This window comes from Lissotriton vulgaris, chromosome 10, assembly GCF_964263255.1.
Source record: "Lissotriton vulgaris chromosome 10, aLisVul1.2, whole genome shotgun sequence".
Lineage (NCBI taxonomy): Eukaryota > Metazoa > Chordata > Amphibia > Caudata > Salamandridae > Lissotriton > Lissotriton vulgaris.
This window is the reverse complement of record NC_141698.1, coordinates 199686073-199713321: the sequence shown is the minus strand read 5'-3', so window position 1 is coordinate 199713321 and position 27249 is coordinate 199686073. Positions and strand designations below refer to the sequence as shown.

Here is a 27249-nt window from a genome sequence, read left to right as displayed (position 1 = left end):
AAAAAATGACGCAGCTTGGTCTTCCTTTCATACCTACACCGAAGAAGCAATAGGAAAGATTCTCAGCACCCTCAAGCCTGCCAATCACACCTCCGATCCTCTCCCAGCTAATTTGAAGATGGCCATGTGTGATTGAAAAGAAGATTTTTTCAGACTTGAAGAATAACATCATCATAAAAGAAGATTGATTGGACTTCTTTAGACTCTATGCAAAGTTGTGCTCAGGACATTGTTTTCGTTACGAGAACCTGATAGATCTACTGAATCACAGAATGGGACTATCAGGGTCAGTGCTTAAGTGGTTTACCTCCTTTCTTCAAACCAGGACTCAAAAATTCAAGGCCAACAATTCCCTGTCCAAATCCGTGGCAGTAACTTTGGGAGTCCCACAAGGGTCCCTCTATCCCCGACACTGTTTAATTTATTTATGGAACCGCTCACTGTCCTGTTGCAAGCATCCAACGTACATTTTCACATGTTCGCAGATGATACACAACTGTACCTTAAGATACATACACCAGATGACATCATACGGATCAACAAAACGCTTTTGAACACCCAGTCATGGTTAGCTGAGAACCATCTCAAGCTAAATGCACTAAAAACTGAATTCCTCCTTTTAGCTCCACCCGTCAAAATACCCCTCTTGCATGACTGGTTCAAACACCTTATGGCATTCAACGTTCAACCAACCATCATCGACTCAGCAAAGTCATTGGGTATAACCCTTGACTGCAACCTCAACATGCATAAACATATTAGCAACGCTACAAAGGTGGCAAATTTCCAGATTAATACACTGAGAAAGCTGAAACTCTTCTTACCATTCAACGATTTCAAGACGGCAGTTCAAGCTCTAGTCATCCCCAGAGTGGACTATGGAAGTGTCTCTCTCTGTGGCCTCCCCAAAGCGACCACAGCTCCACTAAGAGCCTCCATCAATGTTGCAGCCAGACTCATCACAGGCTCGAAAAGAAGGTCCCACATCTCCCCTGACTTAAAAGCCTTGAATTGGCTACCATTGGAAGCCAGAATTCAACTGAAAATTGCCTGCATGACTCACAAAGCCATACACCATAATTAGGGCTCCTTGTTTTATGGTATTTATTTTTTTAACATTTCCGTCTGTATTTATCCATATTTATTTTTGGGTCATTTTACCTGAATTTATCCACATTTATTTTTGTAGCAAGAAAAAAGAGACACTCCAGCTAGTATTTTTCCACATTTATTTAAATTGACATGCACACATGCACTAGGTTGTTTAGCTGTTTTTTTTCCAATTGGAGCCTACGCTAAGCGCACTTTACACATTGGGAGCGACCCTGCCTTCCTTTGAGAGTGCAGGCCAGATCTTTCCTACCCTGAGGAGGCATGTAGATCGTTCCGCCCCTACTGAGGGAAAGAAAGCATGTTCTCCTGCCTTGTGGCTGAACGGCGAGGGGAGTCCCTCCCCATCACTAACCAGAGAAGTGAAACCTCTCTAGCGCCTAGGGCCTTTGGAGACAAGAGCAAGTGGTAGTATAAGGCCGAACAAGATCCGGAGATCATATGCAACAACCTACTATTACCACAAAGAAGCATGCAAAAAATCTCTCTGCTGTAAACGCCATTGCCTTTTATTTATTTGTTGGTTTTTAAAACATAAATAAAAGGCATTGCCATTTACAATGGCAATAGCTTAAACTCTCGCAAATGCGAGACCTATTGCATTGCAAATGCTTGTTTTCTGTGAGATAGTAATGAAGTCCCAACTTGGTATCGAAACTGAATAATACTTGATTTATCTCCGTTACCAGCAACTGGCATAATTGTATTGATCTTTGGGGCTTCTACATAGACCTCCAGGAATATGGTATTTTTTTTTAAACCGATTCTTATTCAGGATTGGTCTCAGCCTAGGGGGAAAGCATAGCATGTCTCTCACTGTCCAAAGTGTACTGGCACAGAAGCCATGCAGGAACTCGAACTATGAGAAGCATCCAAATATTGGCTTGAAGGACCAGTATTTAAATATTTTTGAGAGTGCTGAGAAGGGGTTCTGCACCAATCACTACAGGAGGGATATTCGAAGTTTAGCTGCTAACCCAAATGGGAGAAAACCAATTTATATATATGATTTCTGTCTGTGGAAACCAGGCTACAAACAGGTGTGAGCAAACCTCCTCCTTTTATGGAGCTCTATATTTTACTGTTCTGCCAGTGGATGGGAGGGACCAATTTGCTTCGCTTTCACCAGGGCCCATGGAGCTTTGCTTTGCGACTTCACCTCCATGGTTCTCTGGCTCCGAGTTTCCCTTTCACAGATCAGATCGTGTTTTCATCTGTGTCATGAATGAGTAGTTCCACAATCTGTTAATGTTTGCGCCTGGCGATGGAGGCTTTTGTGTCTCAGTCCAGGCTTTTCACTAGTTTGCTTGCTCCCTACCTGCATGCCTCATCATTCATCAGTTTCTGCTGCCATCAGCCGCGACTGTGTTGCATCTCCGCTCAGCTGATTGGCAGCTTCGACACAATGGACGTGTTCACATCGTTTAATGATATTTCACGCTGTAAAAATGCTATCACTTCTCTGGGGGGTTCGAACGGTTTTCACATTGATTCTGGCAGGGGAAGGGGAGAAGTCGAGGTCGCAGAGTCATCCCAGCCATGCCTGGATTTCTTAGTACACAATTAGCTCGGGTTTTTTTTTCAGAATGCATTGGGCCACAGTTATTCTTTTTAAAAACTACTGTATTTTACATATATTTTTACTCCAGATCTGGACCTAGCTCTTGGCACAGAAAGTTAGCCCTCTGTTCTGAACGCCGCAGTTCAAGTGCGTCGCTCCACCCTACCACGGACCCCACACCCTGCCCTGCCACATAACCTCCTTCTTCCTCTTAAAACAAAACAAAAGGTTGCTGGGCCTGCAGCCGATGTCCCGAGGTGTTTTCACACCTCTTAATGGGCATCTCTGCTTGCACTGCTCGAACAATTTAAACCCTGCTGTGAGGGGTGCTGGAGGGTCTCTGCAGACGCGGCGCTCTCAGCTGCACTTATTCAGCAGTTTCCAATCTCTTTTGGCAGCCCCTGCGCACCTCGGCATCGGATTTCATAGTGGAGCACAGAGGCGGCAGGATTATTTTGTAAGTATTTTTCAGTTTCTATATATAAATACAGACAAAAACCAAAAAGGTTTCCGTCTGTATTTATATGTAAAAATCCGTTTAAACGGAAAACCGGGAGCCTTAACCATAATGCACCCAGCTACCTCACCCAGAAACTGACTATCTCTGGTGATAATAGATCCACAAGAAGTGCGGAAAACCTATTATTGAAGCCACACAGATTCAACAAGACGAAAACTTATAAACAATCCTTCTCAGGGATGGCTGCTAGGATTTGGAACGCACTACCCCCAGAAACCAGACTTATCACATCTACGGCATTTTTCAAAAAGGAAGTAAAAGCCATTCTCATGGAAAAATTGACATGAACACTATCTTAGGAAACTACGAGTTCACTAGTACCTCTACTGATATTTCTTCTATCACATGTGTACAAACAGACAACCTATGCCCCTCAGTTGCCTCCCTATTCTTCACCCCTTTGTGTACTCTGCATAATATGTTTTTTATACTTGATTTACCTGTTATTGTTTTGCTTTACTGTCTACATCAGGCTATGTATACGCAATGTACCTGTTGCTATTTTGTTGCATAACTATCCTTCACTTAAAGTAAAGCGCTCTGATATCCGCAAGGGTCTTGTTCCCGCTCTATAAAACTTTCAAAATAAAATAAATAAATAAACAATAGACCATGCCAAACCATACTTTGCCATTTTGTAGCCGCACCCATGCATGGTGTCGGTGCCTACAAAATAGCATGGCTGTCCATGCTAAAAGGTTTTTAAAAAATTAATCTTTAGCAATGCTGCACAGTCATGCTGCAGCATCAGTGGGGCTGTAAAGCATGTCTAAAACCCATTGCCAAAATAAATAGGTCCCAAAAGCGAGGCCTATAGGGTTTGACAACTCTTATTATAGTTTGAGGGTGGGTAACTTGTGTCTTTGTACTGATGCTCCTTGATGTTTGAGGAGGTGTACTCCTCTGTCATATTTTTTTATAATTATTTTATTTGTTGAAGAAGCATGGCATAATTACAACCGTTCATGTGACTTCACTAGCAAATAAATGTCCTATGACATAAGAGTCTAAAAAAAAACAACTAGCCAGTCCCAAGTACCTCACCCTATATACCCTGACTTAAAACACAGAAAAAACACCCACCCTTTACATATGGTAATCATACAGACATTTCAGGAGTGGACCAGACACAGGGAATAAGGAAAGACATTTTCTTGACCCACTATCAGTCGTACTTTGGAATTCTTCAAGCCTTTGGGCCCCATTAGGATGGCGGGCGGATTGCCCCCGCCGGGCCGGCGTTAGTCACCGCCGGATCGGTGGGGGCAATCTGCCCACCATCCCTGCAGAAAAGACCCCCCGCCATATTACAATGGCTGGGGGGTCCACGGAGACGAAAAGACCCTCTGCCGCTATTCCGCCCGGTTGACATGTTGTTCGGGTGGAAAAGGGTTTAATATGGTGGCGGTGTCCGAAAGACACTGCCAGCCATATTACAATGTGGCCTTGAACATTCCTTTCGTGGCGGCAATAAGGCATGCAGAGTCTGCATGGGGGGCCCGTTGCGGGCCCCCATGGACACCGGGGTGGGGGGTGCACATGGGGGGTACCTATGGTACCCCCTGCCTTTTAATGAACAACGGGGCAGGCACCGCGCGGTGCCTGTCACGTTGTGCATTGAAAAGCACAACATGCATTTTTAACATTGCGGCGGGCGGTGCTTTCAGCACCGCCTGCCGCAATGTTGAAAATACGGGATGCGCCCGCCAGTGTGGCGGGCGCATCCTAATGGGATGTGCGGGACCGCCGCTAGATTTTGCGGTCGGTCCCATTTCCCACTGGTATGGCGGGCGGACAAAGTCCGCACGCCATACTAATGTGCCCCTCAGTGTCAAAATGGGCACCTATCCTTCAAATTAGACCAATTCGAGCTGACTGAAAAAAAGTCTTTAGTTTCCTCTATTCAGGGAATTTTCAAAATTTACTACATGAATGGGTTTTAGGCCTATGCTGAGCATAGAACTGTGGTCCTCCCACAACATCCACCTCTTCCCACCCGTTCAGGGACTGACAGCTAATGGCTTATCTAGTACTTGATGGAGATACTGAGATTTGTAAAATTACTATCTCCATTTTCATGTTTTAATCTCTGAAACACACTGATCTAACCATGTCACGTTATTACAAGGGTCTTTCTGGTCCTGAGCTTACTCTGCTCATAAAGATAGCCATATTTTGTCACGTTTCTCCTCTGCTTTATATATGCAAAGTATTCATTATTTCAGAATTAAGGCAAGAATAATCATAGTAACTTTACAACAGGATTATTAACTTTAAATAAAGAGTTGCAGATAACAGGTTGTTTTCAGTTTCTATGGATAATCCTTAGTTTATAATTAGCATTTATTTTGTCTATTTCAGGGTCATCTTCGAACTCCTTTGGCGAGACTATTTCCGATTTGTTGCCTTGAAGTATGGGAGGAAAATTTTCATCTTGAAGGGTGAGTTTGAGCAACGACAGTGATAAAGAGATCTTGCAAGACAGAATAAATATGCAGGCAACTTTTAACCCCTTGGCCGCGGCGGAAATTTCGCCATGACGCTGGGAGAGGGGATCCACGCGGCGCCGCCATGCTCGTGAGGGAACCACTCCGTCACGGCCCCGCCAGCTCAATAGAACGCCCGCGCAGGTGCAGAATTCCTGCAGCGTGGGCGGGGCGGCCGCGCCGTGACGGAACCACTCCGTCACCAGCACAGCGCGTCCATGGCTCATGACGGAGTGGTTCCGTCACCAGCATGGAAGAGGTTAAGGTCAACTCTTTCAGAATTTACAGTAGACCTAGATTTTAGAATTGTAAGTCAGGGCAGCATCATTTGTAAACTACAGTCAGTTTCACCATTGTTACAAAGCGAAACCAATAGTACTGCCTCGCTGGGATCACAGAACAAAACAGGATTTCAGACTTCCTACTGACTTCTTTTATGGCATTTGGTGTGTTTGGCCTAGGGCATAGTTGGGAATCTTTGATACTGGGTGACCTAGAAATTTGTGGCAAACATGCCCACACCCACTATATTAGAATATTCCACCACTTTTAGCAGTTTTATAGATGAGATTCAAAGGGAGCAGTCTGGCATTTTTAATGCACCCCCCAGGAATTATTCAGTAGTAAACTCATTAAGATCTGTGCTCACTCTGCACACCCTCATAGAGCACAATGTGAGTTCTAGGTGATTGCACAGTAATATGGACAATGTGAAAGACTCCACCACCATCTCAAAAAGACTCTTCTGAGTCATAATATACCCATTTCTCAAAATGTCAAGTATGATTCCTTTCATGTAGAACTACATATTAAAACAAAATAAAATGCTGGTTGCATTTCAGATGACGGAAACAATTAAGAGAAGAATCATTGCTGGGCCACAAAAATCGGTGCAATTTATGTACTCGCTAGTTTGGGACTGTGTATTTTTAAACTTGAAATGGGAAAATAGTGCATAGTGGCACAATATATCCCATTCCAATGCTGACATACAGCACTCGTGCGGTATTTGCTCTCACGATTTGCACCACAATTCACTTGCCACAAAGCGCAGCACCAAACACTTGTGATCTCCAAACAGATTTGTAATCCTGTGTTTGAGGCATGTGTGGCTGTAGATACACATGCTTTTCTTACTCCTGCCATCTAGTGTTAGGATGTTTGCAAGTTGTTTTTCTTCGATGAAGTCTTTTGAGTTACGAGGTAAGGTGAGTACTCCTCTTGGTAATAGTGTCCGTGGGCATCGACTCCCTTGTTAGATTGTTTTCTTTCCGCCATCTGGTTCAAACATGTACTACTGCGCTCTGGTTTGAGACCATTTTTGGGATTCTTTCAGTGTGTAATCCACTCTACCTTTGACGGTATTATTTCGAACACGTTTGCCTTCCTCGCTTACCGAAGTTCTGAAGACCCTCCTTCGTCGGGTCGACACGTTCAGACTTCAGCCTTCAAGCTACCTTTATTCTCACTCAACTCCACCGATGATACTCTGCTGATCGAATGGACTCCATTTCGCTTCTGCCCCAGTGCCATTCGAAGGACCTGCAGACCGACCTTTACAAGGTCTGCAATCTGTGCTTATCTCTTGAGTAATGCAGGGACGCAAAATCGAGCTCATGCCCGATAACTTTGAACAGGATGATATCGAAGAGGAAGAACTCGACACATCTGCGGCTGAAGAAGAGGGACCCTTTTCGGTTGAAGATTTGGACTCCGAATTGGAGATTGATTTGGAATCGCACGATCTGTCATCGGGTCAACGTGCCCCGAGTACTCAAACCCCTCACCTGCCCACACTAAAACTTTTGGTTTCCACTTAACAAAAGGCTTTCTGGCCTAGTGTTGTACAAGAGGTGGACGGCAGTCTGCCTTTGGCAGCACAAGTTTTAGGGCCAGCGGCCCCCCCCTTACCTGCAGCCACTTGGGGCAGCAAATGCAGGATTTGTTCACCAGCACCTTCCCCCTGCTTTTATGGTGTGCAGGGCGGCAAAGACTGGGACTGCCATAGGCGGCAGAAGACCTAGCTACGCCACTCATCGGGCCACCACTGCCATCTGGCCAGATGGCACTGAGATTCAGCTGCAGGTGTCCTTTCCTCGGTCCACCAAAAGCACGTACAAAGCCTTCCAGTTCCGCACTGAGATGAGATTCCACCTCTTCTGCTCCGACCAGTCCGGTTCCTAAAATGAAAAGTGGTTTGGCTCCAAAACCTTCAATACCGAAAACAAAATTGGCTCCTGCTATACTCCCAGAGCCTATTTTGGAAACAATGCAAGAGAGACTCGATCCGAAACAAAAACAGCTCCATATCCATCTGGGTACTGGCTGCATTATTACAAAGACGGCGTCAGTGCCTTCTGCTGAGCTGCAAAGTTCTTTTCAAGAAGCCATTGATTTTACACTGTCTAAGAAGAAGGACAAAGCTACCAGTCTTCTGCACCCTATTCCTCCTACTTCTCCATCCACAAACCACCAACTCCACCACCTGTACCTTCTGTACCTCACTCCCCTTATATATTACATCTCAGGGATCTCCACATTACAGACCCAGATGCAGATGGGTGGATGATGGCACTTATGGAGCACCAACACCACAAAGACTCCCGGCAGGATTATGACTTAGACTCACTCCCCAGGGGATACATATCCAGACCTATACCCTGCCAAACCCTCACCTCCTAATGATACTACATCATATCAAGAGCTTATTGCTAGTGCAGCAGCATACCATGGGGTTACACTTCACAAGGAATCCATGGAAGAATATTATTTGTTTGAGACATTGTGCACCACACAAAGGTCATCTCAATCTATTCCAATGCTTGAAGCTATGATGTGCCATGCAAACGATATCTTTAAAGATCAAGAGGAGGAGTCAACCTACCTTGAGGCTCGGAAGATTTATTTGAAGAAAAACAACTGGCAGACATTCGGACCCAACACTAGATGGCATGAGTATGCAAAGCATTTGAATCTACAGCACTACATGCCAAGAACAGAGGCTTACAGGGTAAGTAACATACCCTTTGGGTGCAAGTAGGAGTTTGCTGTCGAATTGGGAAACTGGGCCCATTTTGATTGGGGTCCTAGAAGGGATTCAATTGTGTTCATAAAAAGTTAAATATAATATGTAAATTAACTTTATTTTTTATTTAATTTAATGACTAGAAAAAAGTGCTCATGTCTTTGCAACATTCTATAAAAAGATGAAAAGCTTCTTGTTAAAAAATGATGACTCATATTGGAGTGGATACCTAAATAGGTGAAGGCAAAAAGAGGATTTTTTGCTTTCAAATCAGCCATCAAGTTATTTTGGGGCTGAGTCCATACAAACTTACATACAGTGCAGATTTCCAATCTAAATTTAGCATACATTGTAGAAAGAGCCTATTTATTCCCTTCAAGGTTCTGTTCCTAGAATGCTATAAGCATAGAAGTATGAAGTTCCCAAGATAATGTTGGCAAACTCACAGAATGTACTCTCATCCCACTCCCAAAATAGTAACATTGTCATCACACTCTCAATCTATACTAAATTTTTAAAATGTGTTTTGCAGTTTTGCTTCCATACATGAAAATGTTCCGGAAACCTATTCCAATGTGGTTTCTTGTCAGCGATATTCTTTCCAACTAGGTCCAATTATCATGTTCACTTATCAAGAGTCTAAGGAATCCTAGTTCAGTACCTAGTTTTAAAAGAGGTATTGGAAAAGCAAATAGATATGGCTCGTATTTTCAGTTCTAAGGCAGACCTATTGTCTTTGACAAGGCTTGTGTAAAGGAGTGATGGAGCATTAAAGATAAATACAAATAATATGATTTGTAATTCAATTTTGTTATCACAATTGAATCTGAAAATTTGCCACTTTCATTTATAGACTTTGCAAATTGCCTATGTTATCACTTTAAACAAACATGTTCTCTTATTTAACCTTTAGGATGAGGTTCCCACCTCCAGGGCTGAATTATTTGTAGGTATAGGAGATATTTTGCATTCAAAGCTTCATAACATTTGTAGGTCATAAGGTGGCCATTGCACTGTTGTCACAGATTTACTTTTTTTTATCCTTTTTACAGTTTTCATTGCTAGACTAAAAATTTAAATAGAGTGTTTTTAAAAAATGTCCAAAAGTGTGCATTTGCTCTGCAGATGCCAAAAATAAAAGGTGGTATCTTACGCAGCCAAGCCTGAGATGGCAATACACAATATCTTCAAAATTTGCACCTAACATTAATGTATTCTCTCTGCCACCATTTCACTAGGGCTTCAAGACAAAGAGGTGCCCTGGAAGAAAGATAAACGACTCTTCGATGCTTGGAAAGGTGAGTGTTGTGTTGATATTGTCGCTCGGTACAGTGGACATTTGGAAAGGAAGCATTGATTTCTGAGTTGGTGGTTCAAGTCGCCTGTCTACTTTTGTATTCAATTTCTTGCATTGCTGCACTCAGTGTTTCTAATTTTTTTTAAATAAAAGGACCCCATTTGTATCAACTTCTACTTCTGGAGAAATTCACTGTTATTCTAAACATGAAGTCCATCCTCTGTTCTGTTACCTTTTGGAAGTTTGGGTAGGACTTGGATCCCAAATTTTCAGTTTTTCAACAGCTGTGGTAAACTGCAGACTCAGAAATATAATTTTCGTAACATTCCCTCACTCACTTATGTTACAATCAACGTCTTAACAGAAAGAGTACCTTTTTCTCAGCCATCTGTAATAGAAGGCACCTCAACCTTGGTGTGTGTACAATCGGATATTGGTCGCAGTCACTTTTTATTTTATCGGATCAGGACTAAATCACCATTTTAGTCTAGCTCACAAAGCACTGCACTCTGATGTTTTTCCACAGAGGTGGAGTCATTAATACAATAGAATATTAATACACACTAAACCTTTTATAAAAAACACAAGCAATAAATAAGTTGGGTTTAAAAAAGATTCAAGTTTCATTGTCAGCTATATTCCAGTGTTGTCACATTGACAGCACCATTGAATAAAGATTATTGATTGCTATCTGATCCTAGTCAAATGTCCGACTGTTCTTCTTTGATTTAGTAATAATTGGCTGTAGTGTTCTTCTCGTATTCTCTCTTGGTGCTGAAGATAGCATGCAAATGTCCTCTGTTTCTCAAGTAGTGTCTAAGCTTAGTATTTTGTCTCATTTTTGAACACATTTGTTTTAGCCAATAGCAATTTACTGAAAGATACCCATTTCCTGCATTCCATTGAGATATAACCACCGGTTCAACAACTGAAATACATTCTCACTAACCCACAGTGGGAGAGAATTCAATTCTGTGATCTTCAATTAGCCTCAGCTGCCCTGTGACTATTATGTAACTCTGCTGGTTTTCGGGTTTCCCATCTTTTTGTTTGCTTTTTATGTCTTGCCTACTAGACCTTGCATGCACTGTCTGTTGTGAGACATATTGTCTACTTACAGTAGACTTAGAGGCTGTCCAATATTTTCTTTTAGTTGGCTTTACTGTCACACTCATTTGCTTGCTTATTTGTTAGCTTGTGTGAGCTTTACTTCCTATTCTTGTGTCCGTTCCTCCACTGGGTCATGGATACAATACTTGTGTCAATCCACTGTTCATTAGGTAGAGCCTAGCGCAGCGCGCATGCACTGCTCTAGGTAAAACGACCTCTTGGAATCGCTCTGGAATTCCGGCCTAAGGCTTGCGGTTACGAGCAACACGAGCGCGCACGCACCACTCGCAGGACGCTGCAGCTGCATTCCTCGCTCGTGTTGCTCGTAACCACCAAGCTTAGGCCGGAAGTCCAGAGGACGCTGCAGCGCTTTCACTCCATCACGCCGACGGTGTGATTCTATTTGCAAAGCAATTCAGTGCTTCGGTGCCAGTTGCTGCTTGCAGCCCGGAATGGTATGCTTCTCAGCTCCAGCCTTCACTCACACCTCCTGCATCCTCCAACCTCTTCCCCATCTATCACTCTTATTTCCCTGGAGACCCACTGTGAGTGACAGGAGCGGGGTAGCCTGATAGTCTGACTGCTTCGTAGATACACTTTTTTTATTGTATGCTGTTTAGTGATCCTGGATCATGCTCCTATTACGATTGGGTCTTATTTGGAATTATCATGTTAGGATGCATTCATACTTATCTTTATTAACACTGAGGTTTGTTTATTGATGGTTTCTTTGCACTGGAGTTTATTTGTAATGTATGCGGTCATGATGGGTAAGTGTTTTGTCTGTCATGCTATTTGAACTCGGTCTGCATGTGCTAGGTGTGGTCCTTTGTGGTTTTAGTCATCTTGAGGTTTGTCCATGTCCATTTTCGCTGATGAAGGTTACGCCTTTTGGGATTCTTATTTTTGGGAGCTGTACGTGATCACCTATATTCATACTACTTGTTATTTGTTCATACCAGCGCTGGTACAATGGAGGTTTATCTGCTTGTTCTTTCTATAGTTATGCTAGAGTGTTTCCATACTTCGGGTTTTCACACCGAGGTTTGATCAGGCAGGATTTCCTTACGCTGGAGTTCACTCGTTGTTGGTCATGATAGGCTTTCCACGTGGTGGGCTTTTCTGACACTGTCTGTATGTGTGCTAGGGTTAGTACGTGAATGTGATGTGGGCATGTTGCTATTTTGCATGTTTGAATGGGCTTGTATTTGTTTCTGGCGAAGTTGGTTCATGTTGGATATAGTTTATGTTGAAAATTGCTCTTGCAAGGCTTTTTTCCCATGTTGGAGTTTTTCATGCTGGTGCCTGTTCGTGTAGGAGTGTGTTCATGCCAGGTTTGCTCATGTTAGGTTTGACTTATGCTGGGTCTTTTCAATCTAAGGTTTGATCAGGTTTGGTATAGCCATGTTGTGATTCCTTCATGGCTCATGGTATGTGTGCTCATTGGGTGACACTTACCAGACCCTGCTGTTCAGGTCTGGAATGTTTCTGCACAGCTCCCTAAAGCGGTAAATCACCCAGTAGCTCCATTTCAACCAGTGCATCCCAAGAACCGATCTTCTCCATTGATGAGGACTCCCTTTACAATAGTATTAATTACTTTACATTTTATGATGAAACAAGAACATATTTATAACACGCAGCAAGAAATGTCAATCTACCTAACAGACTTCAGCAAAGATAAACAATGACGTACAAACTTTTGAATCCACTACGTCTATAAACAAATATATGTGTGTGTATGTGCGTGCGTGTGGGGGTGTATATATATTTAGCAGTCGTATTACAGTCGTAATAGTCATAAATTGCATAAAAAACATACACTGCTTTTAGCAAATACTCTGGGGAGAAACATGTATATGCCATCATCATGCGCAACTCGCTGTCCGGTCATCTCCTTTTTAGGTCGAGCCTAGCGCATCGCGCATGTGCTGCTCTAGGTAAAACAACCTCTTGGAATGGCTCTAGACTTCCGGCTTAAGGCTTGCGGTTACGAGGAACACGAGAGCGCGTGCATCACTGGCGGGACACTGCAGCTGCATTCCTCGTTTGTGTTGCTCGTAACCACAAGGGTTAGATCGGAAGTCCAGAGGAAGCTCCAGCGCTTTCACTCCATCACGCCAACGGCATTGCAGAGCCACCACCTCACACAATGCCTTCTATGAACACCTCTTGTTTTTATTTTCTATTTGCAAAGCAATACAGTGCTTCGGTGCCAGTTGCTGCTTGCAGCCCGGAATGGTACACTTCTCATCTCCAGCCTTCACTCCCACCTCCCGCATCCTGCAACCTCTTCTCCATCTATCACTCTTGTTTCCCTGGAGACCCACTGTGAGTGACAGGAGCGGGGTAGCCTGATAGTCTGGCTACGGATCTGGCGCTGCTGGCCAAGGATTGCTGAGATTAAGGTGGCACCCAACCTCCTGTCACGAAGAGCGAGACAAGGATCCTCTTCCTGTCACCTAGAACAAGGTGGCATCCCACTTCACACTACTAACTTTTATGCCGAAGTCCATCTTAAAATAGCTGTTTGTTGTATTTGATGCAAAAGTGGATTTTGTGAGCTCTTCTCCCCAAAGAGCTCCGAACAGAGGGCGCTATCACCTCTCCTGCACACGCACTACTGTTCCCGCCTCTTAATGTCAGGCCCACTCTGCTATAAGAACTTGCGAACCACACCTTTTATTCTTTTACAGGAGACCCCTTTTAATCGTTACAATTCTTTTCTTCACCTCTCCCACTTTTCACCCTAGCCTCCTCTGTGTCATAGTTTCATTTAGCACTGCTTCAGGCCTTGTTATGTGACGCGTTCCATAAAGGCTTCATATAAACACTGCTGCTCATCGTCCCTCATATATTCTATTATTCTCTTCACCCCAGGATTGTCTTAAATCTCTGCCTTTACTTCCAGTCACACAGGTACCACCCCCACCACCAAAGAGCTCTCCTCTTTCCAGCAACCAGCACTCACATCCCCAGCACGCTACTGTGATTGAAAAGTGTATTTGTAAGAGACTCTTACCGTAGCCAGTTTCTAGGTGCTAATACAGCGCACTTTAGTCAGCTTTCAGCAACCACGCTTTAGCAGTTTAATCAAATGGTCCATTGAGGAAGGGAGCATCCAGGTGTGGACCGGTGGGGCAGCCAGCATTTTATTTTGCAATACGACCATTGCTTATTCTCTGTCAATCAACAGTAAAGATAATGGTACACACGTGCTGGGTATTATGGAACTGCAGGTTCACACATGGAATGTCTTTTTTCCCAATTATCCAGAAGCCAGTAATATTTTATTTAGCATGCATGTTGTAGACTGAAGCTAGCTTCCATCAGGTAGTTTATTGTTTGAAGCCTATTACGTTTCCACAATTGTTATTTTGTTAGTTGTTCCATATAACCTTTCAGTAGATTGACACGGTGGTGTTAAGTCAATTAGATAAAGGGTTAACACTTTGAGTGTGTGCTCCTTCTGTTGACTCCGTCTGAGCTGAACTAAGATTAAGTACGCATTACTGAATGTGTTAACACTTAAACAACACCTGTAAGTACAGGCAAGGACATCTCTTTAATAATTTCTTATAAGGTCCCAAAGAAGAGACCTATTGGCTATGCCAATGCTTGTTTTTCAGGTGTTATTGTTTTCTTTTTGAACCCCTTGCCTGCGGTCGGAATTCCGCTTCTGTGCGGCACATTCCGATCGCGGGCCTGGTCGTGATGGCTCCCGGCCGTCATCAGCACACGAGCACTGTGTGCCATGACGGACGGGAGCAGTCACCAGCATGCAAGGGGTTAAGTACTTCACAGAGTGCATGTGTTTTCCAGCTGTGTCCCGTGTGTACTTCTCCTCCTCTGCGCAAATATGTTGCTCTTTCTCTGCCTGTGTACTTCTCTCTGCCCCTTTTCTGCTGCTTTTGCCACCGCCAGCTTTGCCTTCTCTCCCATGTGCTTCACCCCAACAGCTCTATGGTGCTCTCGTGTCCATTTCCTGTCCTGAACCCCGCTCCATGCTTCTTTCTTGTCAGTTTGATTTCCCCTGCTCCACTTTGCTCTCTCTGTTTGCTTCCTCGGACTGCTGCCCCTCCCTTGTTGCTACACTTACCCCTGCCCTTTATGCTGCTTCCTCTCACCCGCACCCTCTGTGTTTGCTTCCCCTTCACCTACCCCCCATGTTGTTTATCCCTGCCCTCCGTGTTGCTGCCACCATCCATTTGCGCTACTTTGTTTTCTTTTAGTTTACCAATCCAACTCAGACCGGTTAAAAAAAGGTGCTCACATCATTTTGTAGGCATGTGCATGCTTGTTGTGCATAACTACAACATGACACAGCTAGCCACATCATAGGCTTTTTGTCTGTCCTTTTTAGCCAAGGCATACAACATCAGGGATGCTGTACAACATGGCTAAAACCATTGGCAAAGGCAGTGGGTCCCAAAGTAGAGACCTTTTGTCTTTGCCCATCCTTGTTCCTTTTGTAGGAGCATGCCTTCACTAACAATTAATTCTCATCTTAGCATTGTACCTGGCAACGCTGAAGTTCTAGTTTTATTTCCCGTCTTTCAGGTGTTGGTCCTGGCTACGAGGAAAACTTAGTATAGTTCCAATAATGCAGAAAGTATAATAGCAGGATGAATAGGGAAGCATACCCATGTAAAATAGGAGTCTACAATCAATCAATTAAGAAATTTGTATAGCGCACTACTCACCCAGAGGGTCTCAAGGCGCTTTGGGGGGGGGGGGGGGGGGGGGTCCATTATTGCTCGAATAGCCAGGTCTTGAGTTGCTTCCTGAAGGAGAGGTGGTCTTGAGTAAGACGGAGATGGATGGGGAGGGAGTTCCAGGTCTTGGCTGCCAGGTAGGAGAAGGATCTTCCTCCCATGGTGGCTTTTCGGATGTGTGGCACAGCGGCGAGAGCGTGGCTGGTCGATCGTAGTTGGCGGGTGGGAGTGTAGAAGGTCAGGCGGTCATTGAGGTACCTGGGGCCTAGGTCGTGGAGGGCTTTGTGTGCGTGGGTGAGGAGGCGGAAAGTGATTCTTTTGCTGACGGGGAGCCAGTGCAGGTCTTTCAGGTGTCCGGAGATGTGGCTGTGGCGGGGGATGTCCAGGATGAGTCGTGCGGAGGCGTTCTGGATGCGTTGGAGTCTTTTCTGCAGTTTGGCGGTGGTTCCGGTGTAGAGGGTGTTTCCGTAGTCCAGCCGGCTGGTGACAAGTGCCTGGGTGACCGTCTTCCTGGTTTCGGTGGGGATCCAATGGAAGATCTTTCGGAGCATGCGTAGGATGTTGAAACACGAGGACGAGACGGCGTTGACTTGTCTGGTCATCGACAGGGAGGAGTCCAGAATGAAGCCCAGGTTGCGTGCGTGATCCGTTGGTTTGGGTGCGCTGCCTAGGGCCGGGGGCCACCAGGAGTTGTCCCAGGCAGATGGTGATGGTCCAAGGATGAGGACTTCCGTCTTGTCTGAGTTCAGTTTCAGACGGCTGTTCTTCATCCACTCTGCTACTTCTTTCATCCCTTCGTGCAGGTTGGTTCTGGCGGTGGCGGGGTCGTTGGTGAGGGAGAGAATCAGCTGGGTGTCGTCGGCGTAGGAGATGATGTTGAGGCTGTGTTGGCGTGCGATGGCTGCGAGCGGGCTCATGTACACGTTGAAGAGGGTGGGGCTGAGTGATGAACCTTGTGGTACGCCGCAGATGACTTTGGTGGCCTCTGATCTGAACGGGGGGAGGCGGACTCTCTGGGTTCTTCCGGCGAGGAACGAAATGATCCACTCCAGTGCCTTCTCTTGGATTCCGACGTTGCTGAGGCGTTGTACTAGGGTGCAGTGGCAGACCGTATCGAACGCTGCGGAGAGGTCCAGGAGGATGAGGACCGCTGTTTCCCCGTTGTCGAGCAGGGTTCGGATGTCGTCGGTGGCTGCGATGAGGGCGGTCTCCGTGCTGTGATTGGCTCGGAAGCCGGACTGTGAGTGGTCGAGGGATACGTTCGTCTCGAGGAAGGCGGCCAGCTGTTTGTTGACGGTCTTCTCGATGACTTTGGCAGGAAACGGGAGGAGCGAGATGGGGCGGTAGTTCTTGAGGTCGGTGGGGTCTGCTGATGGTTTCTTCAGAAGGGCGCTGAGTTCGGCATGTTTCCAGCTCTCCGGCAAGGCGGCGGTGTTGAAGGAGCAGTTGATGATGTCCCGGAGTTGGGGTGCGATGACGGAGTCGGCCTTGTTGAAGACGTGGTGGGGGCATGGGTCGGTTGGTGATCCGGAGTGGATGGTGTTCATCGTACGGGTGGTGTCTTCAGTGCTGACCGGGGTCCAGTCGCGGAGGGTGGTGGTGGGGGGTGTCGGTTCTGTGGTGAGGTGCGTGGTCTGTTCGCCGAAGCTGTTGTGTATGTCTGCGATCTTGCTGTGGAAGAACGTGACGAGTGAGTCGCAGAGGTCTTGTGAGGGAGTGATGTCGTTGTTTCCGGCACTGGGGTTGGAGAGCTCTTTGACGATGCTGAAGAGCTCCTTGCTGTTGTGTGCGTTGTTGTCTAGACGTCCTTGAATGCTGTCTTCTTGATGGTGTGGATCAGCTGGTGGTGTTTGCGGGTGGCGTGCTTGAGGGCGGTCATGTTGTCTGTGGTCGGGTTCTTTCGCCAGGCATTCTCGAGGGTGCGGCAGTTCTTCTTGGAGTTTTTGAGGTCGTCGTTGAACCATGGGGCTTTCTTGCTTCCGGGCCTGCTGGGATGGGTTTTCATATGTGCGAGGTCGTCGGCGCAGTTGGTGATCCACTGTGCGAGGTTGAGGGCTGCTTGGTTGGGGTCCGTTCATCTGATGGGAGGGTTCTGATTCAGTGATGCGGTGAGCTGCTCGGTGGTGATCTTGTTCCAGTTCCTGCGGGGAACCTGTTGCGGGAGGTGGTGACTTGTGGTCTTTCTGAAGCTGAAGTGGACACAGCTGTGGTCTGTCCAGTTTAGTCCGGTGGAATGGCTGAAGGAGATGTGCTTGCTGGAGGAGAAGATTGGGTCAAGCGTGTGTCCAGCGTAGTGGGTGGGGGTGTTCACCAGTTGCTTGAGTCAGAGGTTGGCGAGGTTGTCCAGAAGGGTGGTGGTGTTGTTGTCGTTGTTGTTCTCCAGGTGGAAGTTGAGGTCCCCTAGGAGGATGTAGTCAGCGGAGGGGAGGGCGTGTGGGCTGATGAAGTCGGCGATGTCTTCGCTGAATTGTGTGCGGGTCCTGGGGGTCTGTAGATGAGGGTACCTCTGAGTGTGGTCTTCGGGTCCATGTGTATCTGGAAATGGAGATGTTCGGCAGCTGTGGGGGTGACGTCGGAGTTGGTCGTGATCCGGATGGTGTTCTTGTGGACGATGGCGATGCCTCCTCCGGTCTGGTTGACGCGGTCCCTCTGGATGATCTTGTAGCCGTCTGGGATGGCTATGGCGATGTCGGGTGCCAAGGAGGCATTCATCCAGGTCTCCGTGAGGAAGGCGACGTCCGGAGATGTGGTGTCGAGCAGTTTCCATAGTTCCACGGCGTGTCTGTGGACGGAGCGGGTGTTGAGCAGGATGCACTTCAGGTGATTGCTGATGGTGCTTGGCTTGGCGGGTGCGGGTGGGTTGCAGGTCCGGATGCAGGCGAACCAGGATTGGCAGGTGAAGGGTCCGTGGGTGCGTCCTGGGATGGCTTGGTGGCAGCCCAGGAGGCGTCCGGTGTTGAGTGCGCTGAGGGTGGCGGCGTCGTACGTCCTGCGGGTGGGATGGCATCTGCGAGAGCCAGGGGGTCTGGCGCTGGGTGCGGTCCAGGCGCAGACGGGCTTACCTTTGGCGCGCCTTCGGCGCACGCGCGGACTCTGCCATAAATGGAGAGTGGAGGAGGCGGAGCAAGGGAGGAGCAGCTGGGAGGCGGGAGCGGGGTGGCGAGTGGGGAGGGGAGCGATGCGAGGTGAGGCTGAAGGAGAGGGGTGGGGCCGCGGGGGAGCAGCGGCGGGGAGCGGGGTGGGTCAGCGGAGGAACGGAGAGAAGAAACCAAACAGGGGCACAACAGTGGCACACAGGGGGCAGGCAAACAGTCAGGGGCACAACAACGGGAGGAAAGCTGCGAAGGAGCGGACAAAGGTCAGGGGCACAACAGAGAAATCAGGGCACAGCAGCGGGAGAAACGGAGTACTGGCACAAAACAGAATACTGGCACAATACAGTAAAATGCGGCAAAATGCAACAAAAGACGATCCAGGTAGTAGTTACCGGCAGTGGCGGCGGCAAACGGGGACTGGGCACACGCAGGTGGGCCACGCGGCGGGTTGAGCGACCGGCTCTGACCAGGTCAGGTCATGTAAATGTATCATAGCCAGGATGCCCTTCAGTGGGAAGGCTGTACACATATATTTGTTGTTATACGTTGTAGCATTGGGTCAGGGAGGCAAATATGAGGGATAGTCAGAGGCATTTTTACCGACAACTTAAATGTCAGTCGAGCCGTTGTTCAAAGCTTTTCACCAGCAGAGACCGAAGAGGCTCAGCTGGTACTTGCCACAAACATTGAGGTTTGTCTGATTCTAAACCAAGTGGTTGAACCAGGAGTTTGATGGACTTGAGGAGTGAAAGATTTAAATGATTGATGCTCCCAGTTCCTCATAAAAATGTGATACCTTGATGTACTCAACATCACTCACAATCGTGTGTTGAAGTCATCAGTATCTTCACAATAATCGTGACCTTGCTGTCACTGTAAATATTCTACCTGGCTATGTGTTCTGCAGCATCTGTAAAATCTGGTACACCTCTTTTCCAGCATTATGAAGCAGTGTGTACCTAGTGGCACCATCTGTTATCTTCTTCAGCAACCTCAGTGTTGTATACTGGCTCCATTTTTGTTTACCATTTCTTAGTGATCTGCCTGCTTCACTTATTTTAGTGGGAGCATGCCTCCCTACGGTTAAACTGTTATTATTATTTCAATAATTTCCCCTTAATTTTGCAAACACACCTAGGTAGTACAGGTTCAGCTGGAGAAATGTAATATTTTCTGCAATGGAAATGACCTTCAGATAAATAGTATAAAAAAACATGTTGGGTAACATGAATACCCAGGAAGCAGACAACAGAATATCAAACTTGTTCGGATTTTCACTAATCGTAAAATAATATACCATTTGTTTGTAAAGAAATATTCTTCTCTTCAGTCTGAATAACAATGGATGCATGAGTTTAGGTGCATAGTGACCACTGATGTCCTTTAGAAACTGCTGACATAATCTTAAGTTTTGAATGTGAAAGTACTGTTGAGGATGACAACTCAATATTCCTGTTGGTAGCATCAATTCTATTATTTAGCTATTTGGTGTTGGAGATTTTTTTTTAATATGGAAAATACTCACACTCTTTCTAATAAAGAAGTAGAATGTTTTTTTTAATTTGAATGTGTAAAATGGAAATGGTGGAGTATTTTTTTGTTTGTCACTAGAACTCTGTTATCTCCCATTTACTTAAGTCCTTGTCACAACTTTTTCTAGAGGGTCGGACTGGTGTACCATTTGTTGATGCCAATATGCGAGAGCTGGCTATGACAGGTTTCATGTCCAACCGAGGACGACAGAACGTTGCCAGCTTCCTCACCAAAGATCTGGGGTTGGATTGGAGAATGGGAGCAGAATGGTTTGAATACCTGCTGGTAAGAGGGCAACTTGAGTCTTTTTCTTTCTGCAACCTCTCAGACTGTTTTTGGACACATATTTGGTATACCAACAAAACATAAAAGTCTATGCAAACCTATCTTAAAGACTTCTCCACCATATGTCTCTATATAAAGTGAAATGACATGACTGCCTGATATTTCTGCAGAACTGAAGATCTACATATTTTTTAAGGTGTCCCTTCCTGTTAGAATTTCTCAATGCATGGGACCTCACCCGCAACATCATTCATATTACACCCAACCACCTGTGATCTTGTTTCAGTTTACTGTATTCTATCTTTTGTAGCATTGGACTGACATCAGTGGATGTAGGCCTGAGTCATTTGTTTACTACAATGAGTTTTCACAAAGACATTTTTTACATCTCTTCTTAGAGCTTCAGTTGTTTTCATAAAACAATGCACCAACAAATTGAGAATCAAAGTACACCATGCAGCAAAGTTACCCATATATTGTGTTAACAGTACAGTTAACCCTTCGCTGACACCCATCAGCAGTACATATGTTAAGACCAATTTGTTCAGATACAATTGCCATTTTCCACATATAGTAAGAGTCTTGGGTATTCAATGTTCCTCTCCTCTTCTGTGTAAATTTTCAATTTCTCCTAAATCCTGTGGTGCTTTTGAGGACCACCCTGAGCTTCATATTTTGGGAGCTCCAGTAAACAATAGGTATCCAAACCCCTTTTCCATCTAACTATACTAGTGAGGGCTGATTTCCTCTAATTCAAGGTCTCTTTTCCCCAGTGCCAAACCAAGTCTGAGGAAAGTCGTTTCTGCTCGTGAAAATCCCTCGTCTTTATGGACATTCAACAATTACATTTTAGGATTTAGTTTAATTGAGCTGCCAAATACCTTGCAGAATATACCAGCGGCGGGTGGTGACCCTCAACACTGGAGGTCCGTACAGGGGGCCAAGAGACAAACCCGGTGGGGGCCAAAAAGGTAATTAAAAAAAAGTACTTACCCGTGTTTCCTCGCCTCCGTCCGTGTATTCTTCTTTCTTCTGTCATCAGTGTAACTGCACCTTGTGGAGGCTCATGCAACCCCCTTCTGCAAATCCCGATGCTGCTCTCATGTAGTAGATGAGCAGCATGAGAGCAGCGCCAGGATTTGGTGGAGCGGGTTGCCTCAACGCTCCAGCAGGCCTGTGCCTGCACTTCACCCAGCTGTCTGAGACAGCTAGGTGGAGAGGTTTACTCTGAGCAAGTCAGGCTGTCCACAGTAAGATGGCCGGCTAAAGTGCCTTGCGCAATGTAAACTAGTGGAGTGAGCACCACACCCCCTGCTGCCAGTCAGCAGCAGTGCCCCACACCCAAACACTGCCCAGGCTAGAAACAATGAAAAAAACACTAATTTCATTTATTCCCGATTTATTGTTCACTTTTGCTGCACTGGCAGCAGGGGGGTGACCCTCCTCTGCTCTAATTTGGGGGGGAGGGGGCTGCCGCTGGAATATGTTAGAAATATGGGTCTAGATGTAGGTAATTTGGATTTACCGAATCATAAATACCGAATTTTACCGATTCGGTATTATGAATCTGTAAATACAATGTAGGTAATAATTTGGTAAAAAATACCGAATCCGTAGGATTCGGTATTTAACGAATCGGTATTTACCGATTCTGTATTTGCCATTGATTCCTATGGGCCTGTCGGCCCATCGGAATGAATGTCAATTACCGAATCGGTAATTACCGATTCGGTAAATACCGAAAAATTCAAGGGTGGTAGGGTGTCACTTTGACACCCTGTTGCACCCCTGATTAGTGCTTGTGTGCCATGTGGCATGTATGTGTGCCACATGGCACAGGTGTAAATGCACATATTTGCATTTACATAGGAATTCGTTATTTACCACCAACTAATAGTTGGTGGTAAATAACGAATCCTTAAAGCCCTGTAGCACTGTTTACAGTGCTACCTACATTACAAAATACAGATTCGGTAATTTTACCGAATCAGTAATTTTACCAATTCGGTAAAATTACCGATTCGGTAAAATTACCTATTCGGTAAAATGACTGAATCTGTATTTTAAGATGCCCTACATCTCAGTATCCAAATACCGGTCGGTAAAGGCCTAAAATCAGTATTTTTGGCCGCTACCGATCGGTATTTGGATACCTACATCTAGCCCCTAATTCCTAAAGGCCTGATGCATTCACAAGACCAAATGGTATGTATAAAGTTAGCCGTCCCCATCAGACATCTGAGGCATTTTGGATGTGAACTATGCAGAAAGCGGCGCAATTTTTCGGGGGTCAAATATAGCCTGTGAAGATATTTCATTTGTATTTGGTGGAATGTACTACAAATTGCCCCCTCTTTTAGTGCTACAGAGACATTTTTGAGATGCAAGTATCAAGGGTTTGTGTGTCAGAATATCAGTCACACAAATATTGTCTGAAATAAATATTGTGGCCCAATTAAATTATAAAAATATTGCTCCGTTGGTTGTAGATTTTCTATTATTAACTCCAATGAGGTAATATTTCTGTAAACCATATTTAAGACACTATTTATCTCACAAAATATTTAGCCCATGATATTCTGGCAACATACTACTGTTGACAGTTATGAAACGTTCAAGACTACCACAGGAATTCAAAATTCCTACCATGAGCAGTAAAAAATATTTTGATGTTATGTTATGTTACGGAGAGATTTGTATAGCGCTCAGCTACTCCGTGGAGTGTCCCGGCGCTTAAAACCCTCGGCGGTACAGATGGGTGGGGAACAGAACAGAGCACCTACTGAACAAGGAGCCAGGATTTAAGGTCCTTCCTAAATGCTAAAAGATTGCCATTTGTCCTGAGAGACAGAGGCAGAGCGTTCCACAACTGTGGTGCCAGATGCTTGAAAGAGCGGCCGCCACACCGGGCACGCCGAATCGCTGGTACAACTGCTGAGGCCAAAGTAGATGACCTGAGTGACCTAGATGGCTGGTAGAACAACATCCGTTTCCGGATGTACAAAGCACCTGTGCCATGAAGTGCCTTAAAGGCCAAAGTAAGCGCTTTAAAGACAATGCGCTTTCTAATTGGAAGCCAGTGGAGGGTATTGAGAAGATCGCTGGCACTGGCTCTCCGATTAAGGCCGAAGATGGCACGCGCGGCAGAGTTTTGGACAATTTGCAGGCGCCTAAGGAGGAATTCCGGGAGGCCAAGATACTGCACATTGGCGTAGTCCAGGCGAGAGTCTATCAGTGCCTGCACAGTGACTCTTCTGTGGTCCAGCGTGAGTAGGGGCAGGAATTTCCTGATCATCTTTAGGAGACCAAAACATTTGCCCACTAGGCCCAGAACCTGAGGTTTCAGAGAGAGGCCATTGTCAACCTGCACTCCAAGATTTTTGGCGACCGCCGAGTTGCTGGAGGGGGGAAACATGGCCGCCGGCCACCATGACTTCCACCTCGGGTCCAGAGGGCACCCGAAGAGCAGCACCTCAGATTTATCGGAGTTACACTTGAGGCTGTTTCGCTGAAACCAGTCGAATACAGCCTCTGATGATCTCACCATCAAAGTCGGAGCCCCTGTCACACGAGAAAAGGAGCTGGGTGTCGTCAGCGTACGATACGATCTGAGCTCCATGGCGCCAGTCCCGCCAAAGGGGCCATATAAATGTTGAAAAGCAATGGGCTCAAAATTGAGCCCTGGGGAACTCCCACCTCCAGTGGCGGCACCGTAGCAGAGAACGGGGGGGGCCCAGACCGTTTGTTGGCTGTCAGCTAGAAAAGACTCAAACCAACTATACACCGACCCCCTCAGACCAATCTCCCGGAGTCTTAAAAGGAGACGGCCATGGGGGACGGTGTCAAAGGCCGCCGAGAGATCCAACATCACCAGCATCGCTTTGCCCCCGGAGTCCAAGGTTTCCTTGATGGCATTCGTGACTTCTAGCAGAGCTGTCTCAGTGCTCATGTTAGATTGGAAACCCGACTGCGAATGGTGCAGAATATTATGCGTCATGATCCGATTTTAGGAAGTTTCAGAGAGTGGTTGAGCGACGGAACAGATCCTGGATAGGCCTGGGGATATTGTGTACTTAAAAGCAAGCGCACAGAAACTGACTGCAAAATTCCTCCTGTTTCTGTAGGTCAAAGACACAGAATGAAACTTGCATTGCAATTAAGTTTGATTTTTCTGGAATTACAGAAAGGGCCAATGGCCACAGTTTGGAACATTTTATCAGAGTGGATGATGAAAATACTCAAACCAATCAAGATTTCACTTTCCTTCTCTGGTGAGTGTGTCCACAGAGCCCAATTCTGCCTCTTTCAAATGTATGCTTGAAGTCAAACAGTAAAGTTTTACATTCAAGTGCTCAATGCTCTCCAGCAGGATCGAAAACATGGATATCTGATAGAGACATCTAGCCGCAGATTCCTTATCTTATAATCCTCCCCAAGCATAAGACTGGATCCATTAACTTTTAAAGCAGTACTTCTGCACGTCAGTAGAGTGTGTCGAGCGACTCTGTTGCGATGTCGCCTTCCAAATGTGACATCATCGGAGTCCATATATTCCCTCGTCGATGCGCTGATGTCAGTTCCTTCTTTTCCGCACTATCTAGCCGGATCCGAACTGCTGTTCCTCTGCCTGTTTTTCAGCCTACTTGATGTCTTTTTGTCGATTGGGCAGTGTGACATTTTCTACCCTTTTTCAAGGTCTTAGGGTTTTAAGCCTTGTGAGTCCTGTAGGCAACAAATGTCCACCAGGGTCCCTCACTCGGTTTGCATGTGGTGTCTGAGTGAGCACCATTACTCCTACGAGTGTGACTCTTGTCGTCAGCTCCGACTGAAGGTGCATACAGAACGTCGCATGAAGCTCCTTGCTTGGATGTCACAGTCATCGAAGCCTTCTCATCGACCTCGGTCCCCTATGTACTCTACACACCGACCTTGTTTCCACTCTAGGAGCCACTCCCACAGATGTCATTCTCCTTCAACATCCAGAGGTAAGTCTCGGCAAAGGCGGTGGAAGTTGCTGCGCCTTCAACCTTCGTCTCCTACCGCTGGTCTCCGCTCTTCTGTTGAAGTGTCGGGCATAAGTCTGCTCTGCACCTCCCCACCTATCCTGGGTCCAGGCCGGCTTTGACCCAGATGAGAAAATATTATCAAGCTGTTCATTCTATTTTTGAGATATCACCTTACTCTGGAGCGCCCTTGGGCCACACAGGTGTGCATGAGGCCGTGCCTGTGTTCCTTCCGGCAGGTTCTCCCTCTGCTTCAGGTTAACTTCCAGTTTTTGAACCGTAGCAATGCCAGTGCACAGCTCGTCAAGGCTACCACCTTCGACTCCTGCTACTGGTCTGCTGACTCAGATGTCAGCGTCAGGCTCTTGTCTGCCAGCTCCATAGTGATGCTGTCAATGTCTCTTAATGCTCCTTCCGATGTCGAGTCGTCACCTTCTCTGCATCTTTCGGCTTCGGTTATGGCGTTGGACGTGGCGCCGATGGAAACGACCGCCAAATATAACATAATAAAGCACCAGCATAAACATATTAGCATTAAACTATAAATATATGTAGAAATATGGTACTATTTAGGAAATCTTACTCCGTTTTTTTATTCCTGAGGCTCTGTTCAGCTGCTGGCCTAGAACTCATGAATGACAGCAAAGAGAGTTGTTTAAAAGAACCCCAATTTAGAATTTTTTTGTGCTTTAAAAAGAAATATAGGCAACAAAAACACTGTTTTCTGCAAGTATTTATCTGTAAAAATCAATAAAAACGGAAAACAGCGAACCTTATAAATAATGCCAGACAGGATATCCCCCACGGTTTAACCATCAGCCAGATTCTAACCCGGGCCCTAAATATTGAATGATATGACATTCCTATTGAGAAAGAGTCTGGGTGTCCCCTGACGCACGTAGAGTAAATAGAAGGTTGGAAACATCTCAATAAATATTTCATTTTAGCACATTGCTGATAAACCATGTAGTCGCGCTTTACAAATGGCAATAAATAAATAAATAAATAAATAAATCACTATGTGAGTGCCCTTCTTGTGGCTTGCGTACAATTTTCTGTTTTGAATACTGTGTGGTTGCTTCTGCTGGCGACGAGGATTTTCAAGGGGAAACGTTTTACATAATTCACTGCAGTGATTATATGCTTCTGATCTCAAGCAATATTCTCCCATAATTTTGATAGTAATTTTCACTCACGTGAGAAGTGGTGCGAAGGTGATAACTTCATGAAATTATGACGCTTGTCACCTCTATGAAACTTTGACGGAATTACCATTGACGCAAGCTCGCAAAGGCCTGCTTTTGCACCAAGTACTGAAGCCATTACTGGCTATCTACCACCCCTGTTCCGGTAAAAAGACCAATGCCCTGATTACGAGTTTTGGTGTTATTTATCAGACATAATAAATACCTATAACATGGTGTACATCATTTATCATGTGCAATAAATAACAGCTATCACACGTTTGTGGGGAATAACAGGCATCGTTTAGTAAATACCGTACAATTT

The 27249-nt window shown here is 45.7% G+C and overlaps 1 protein-coding gene across 1 annotated transcript in view; it reads left to right on the top strand.

Annotated features, from left to right (window-relative positions):
* The window catches only part of LOC147684982 (cryptochrome DASH-like), a 97528-nt gene that overhangs the window by 43819 nt on the left and 26460 nt on the right, over positions 1-27249 (top strand). Inside the window, exons 9-11 of the mRNA XM_086940879.1 lie at positions 5553-5632; positions 9941-10000; positions 20580-20737. Coding sequence (XP_086797005.1) covers positions 5553-5632; positions 9941-10000; positions 20580-20737 — 298 coding nt within the window. The remainder of the gene's footprint in view (positions 1-5552; positions 5633-9940; positions 10001-20579; positions 20738-27249) is intronic.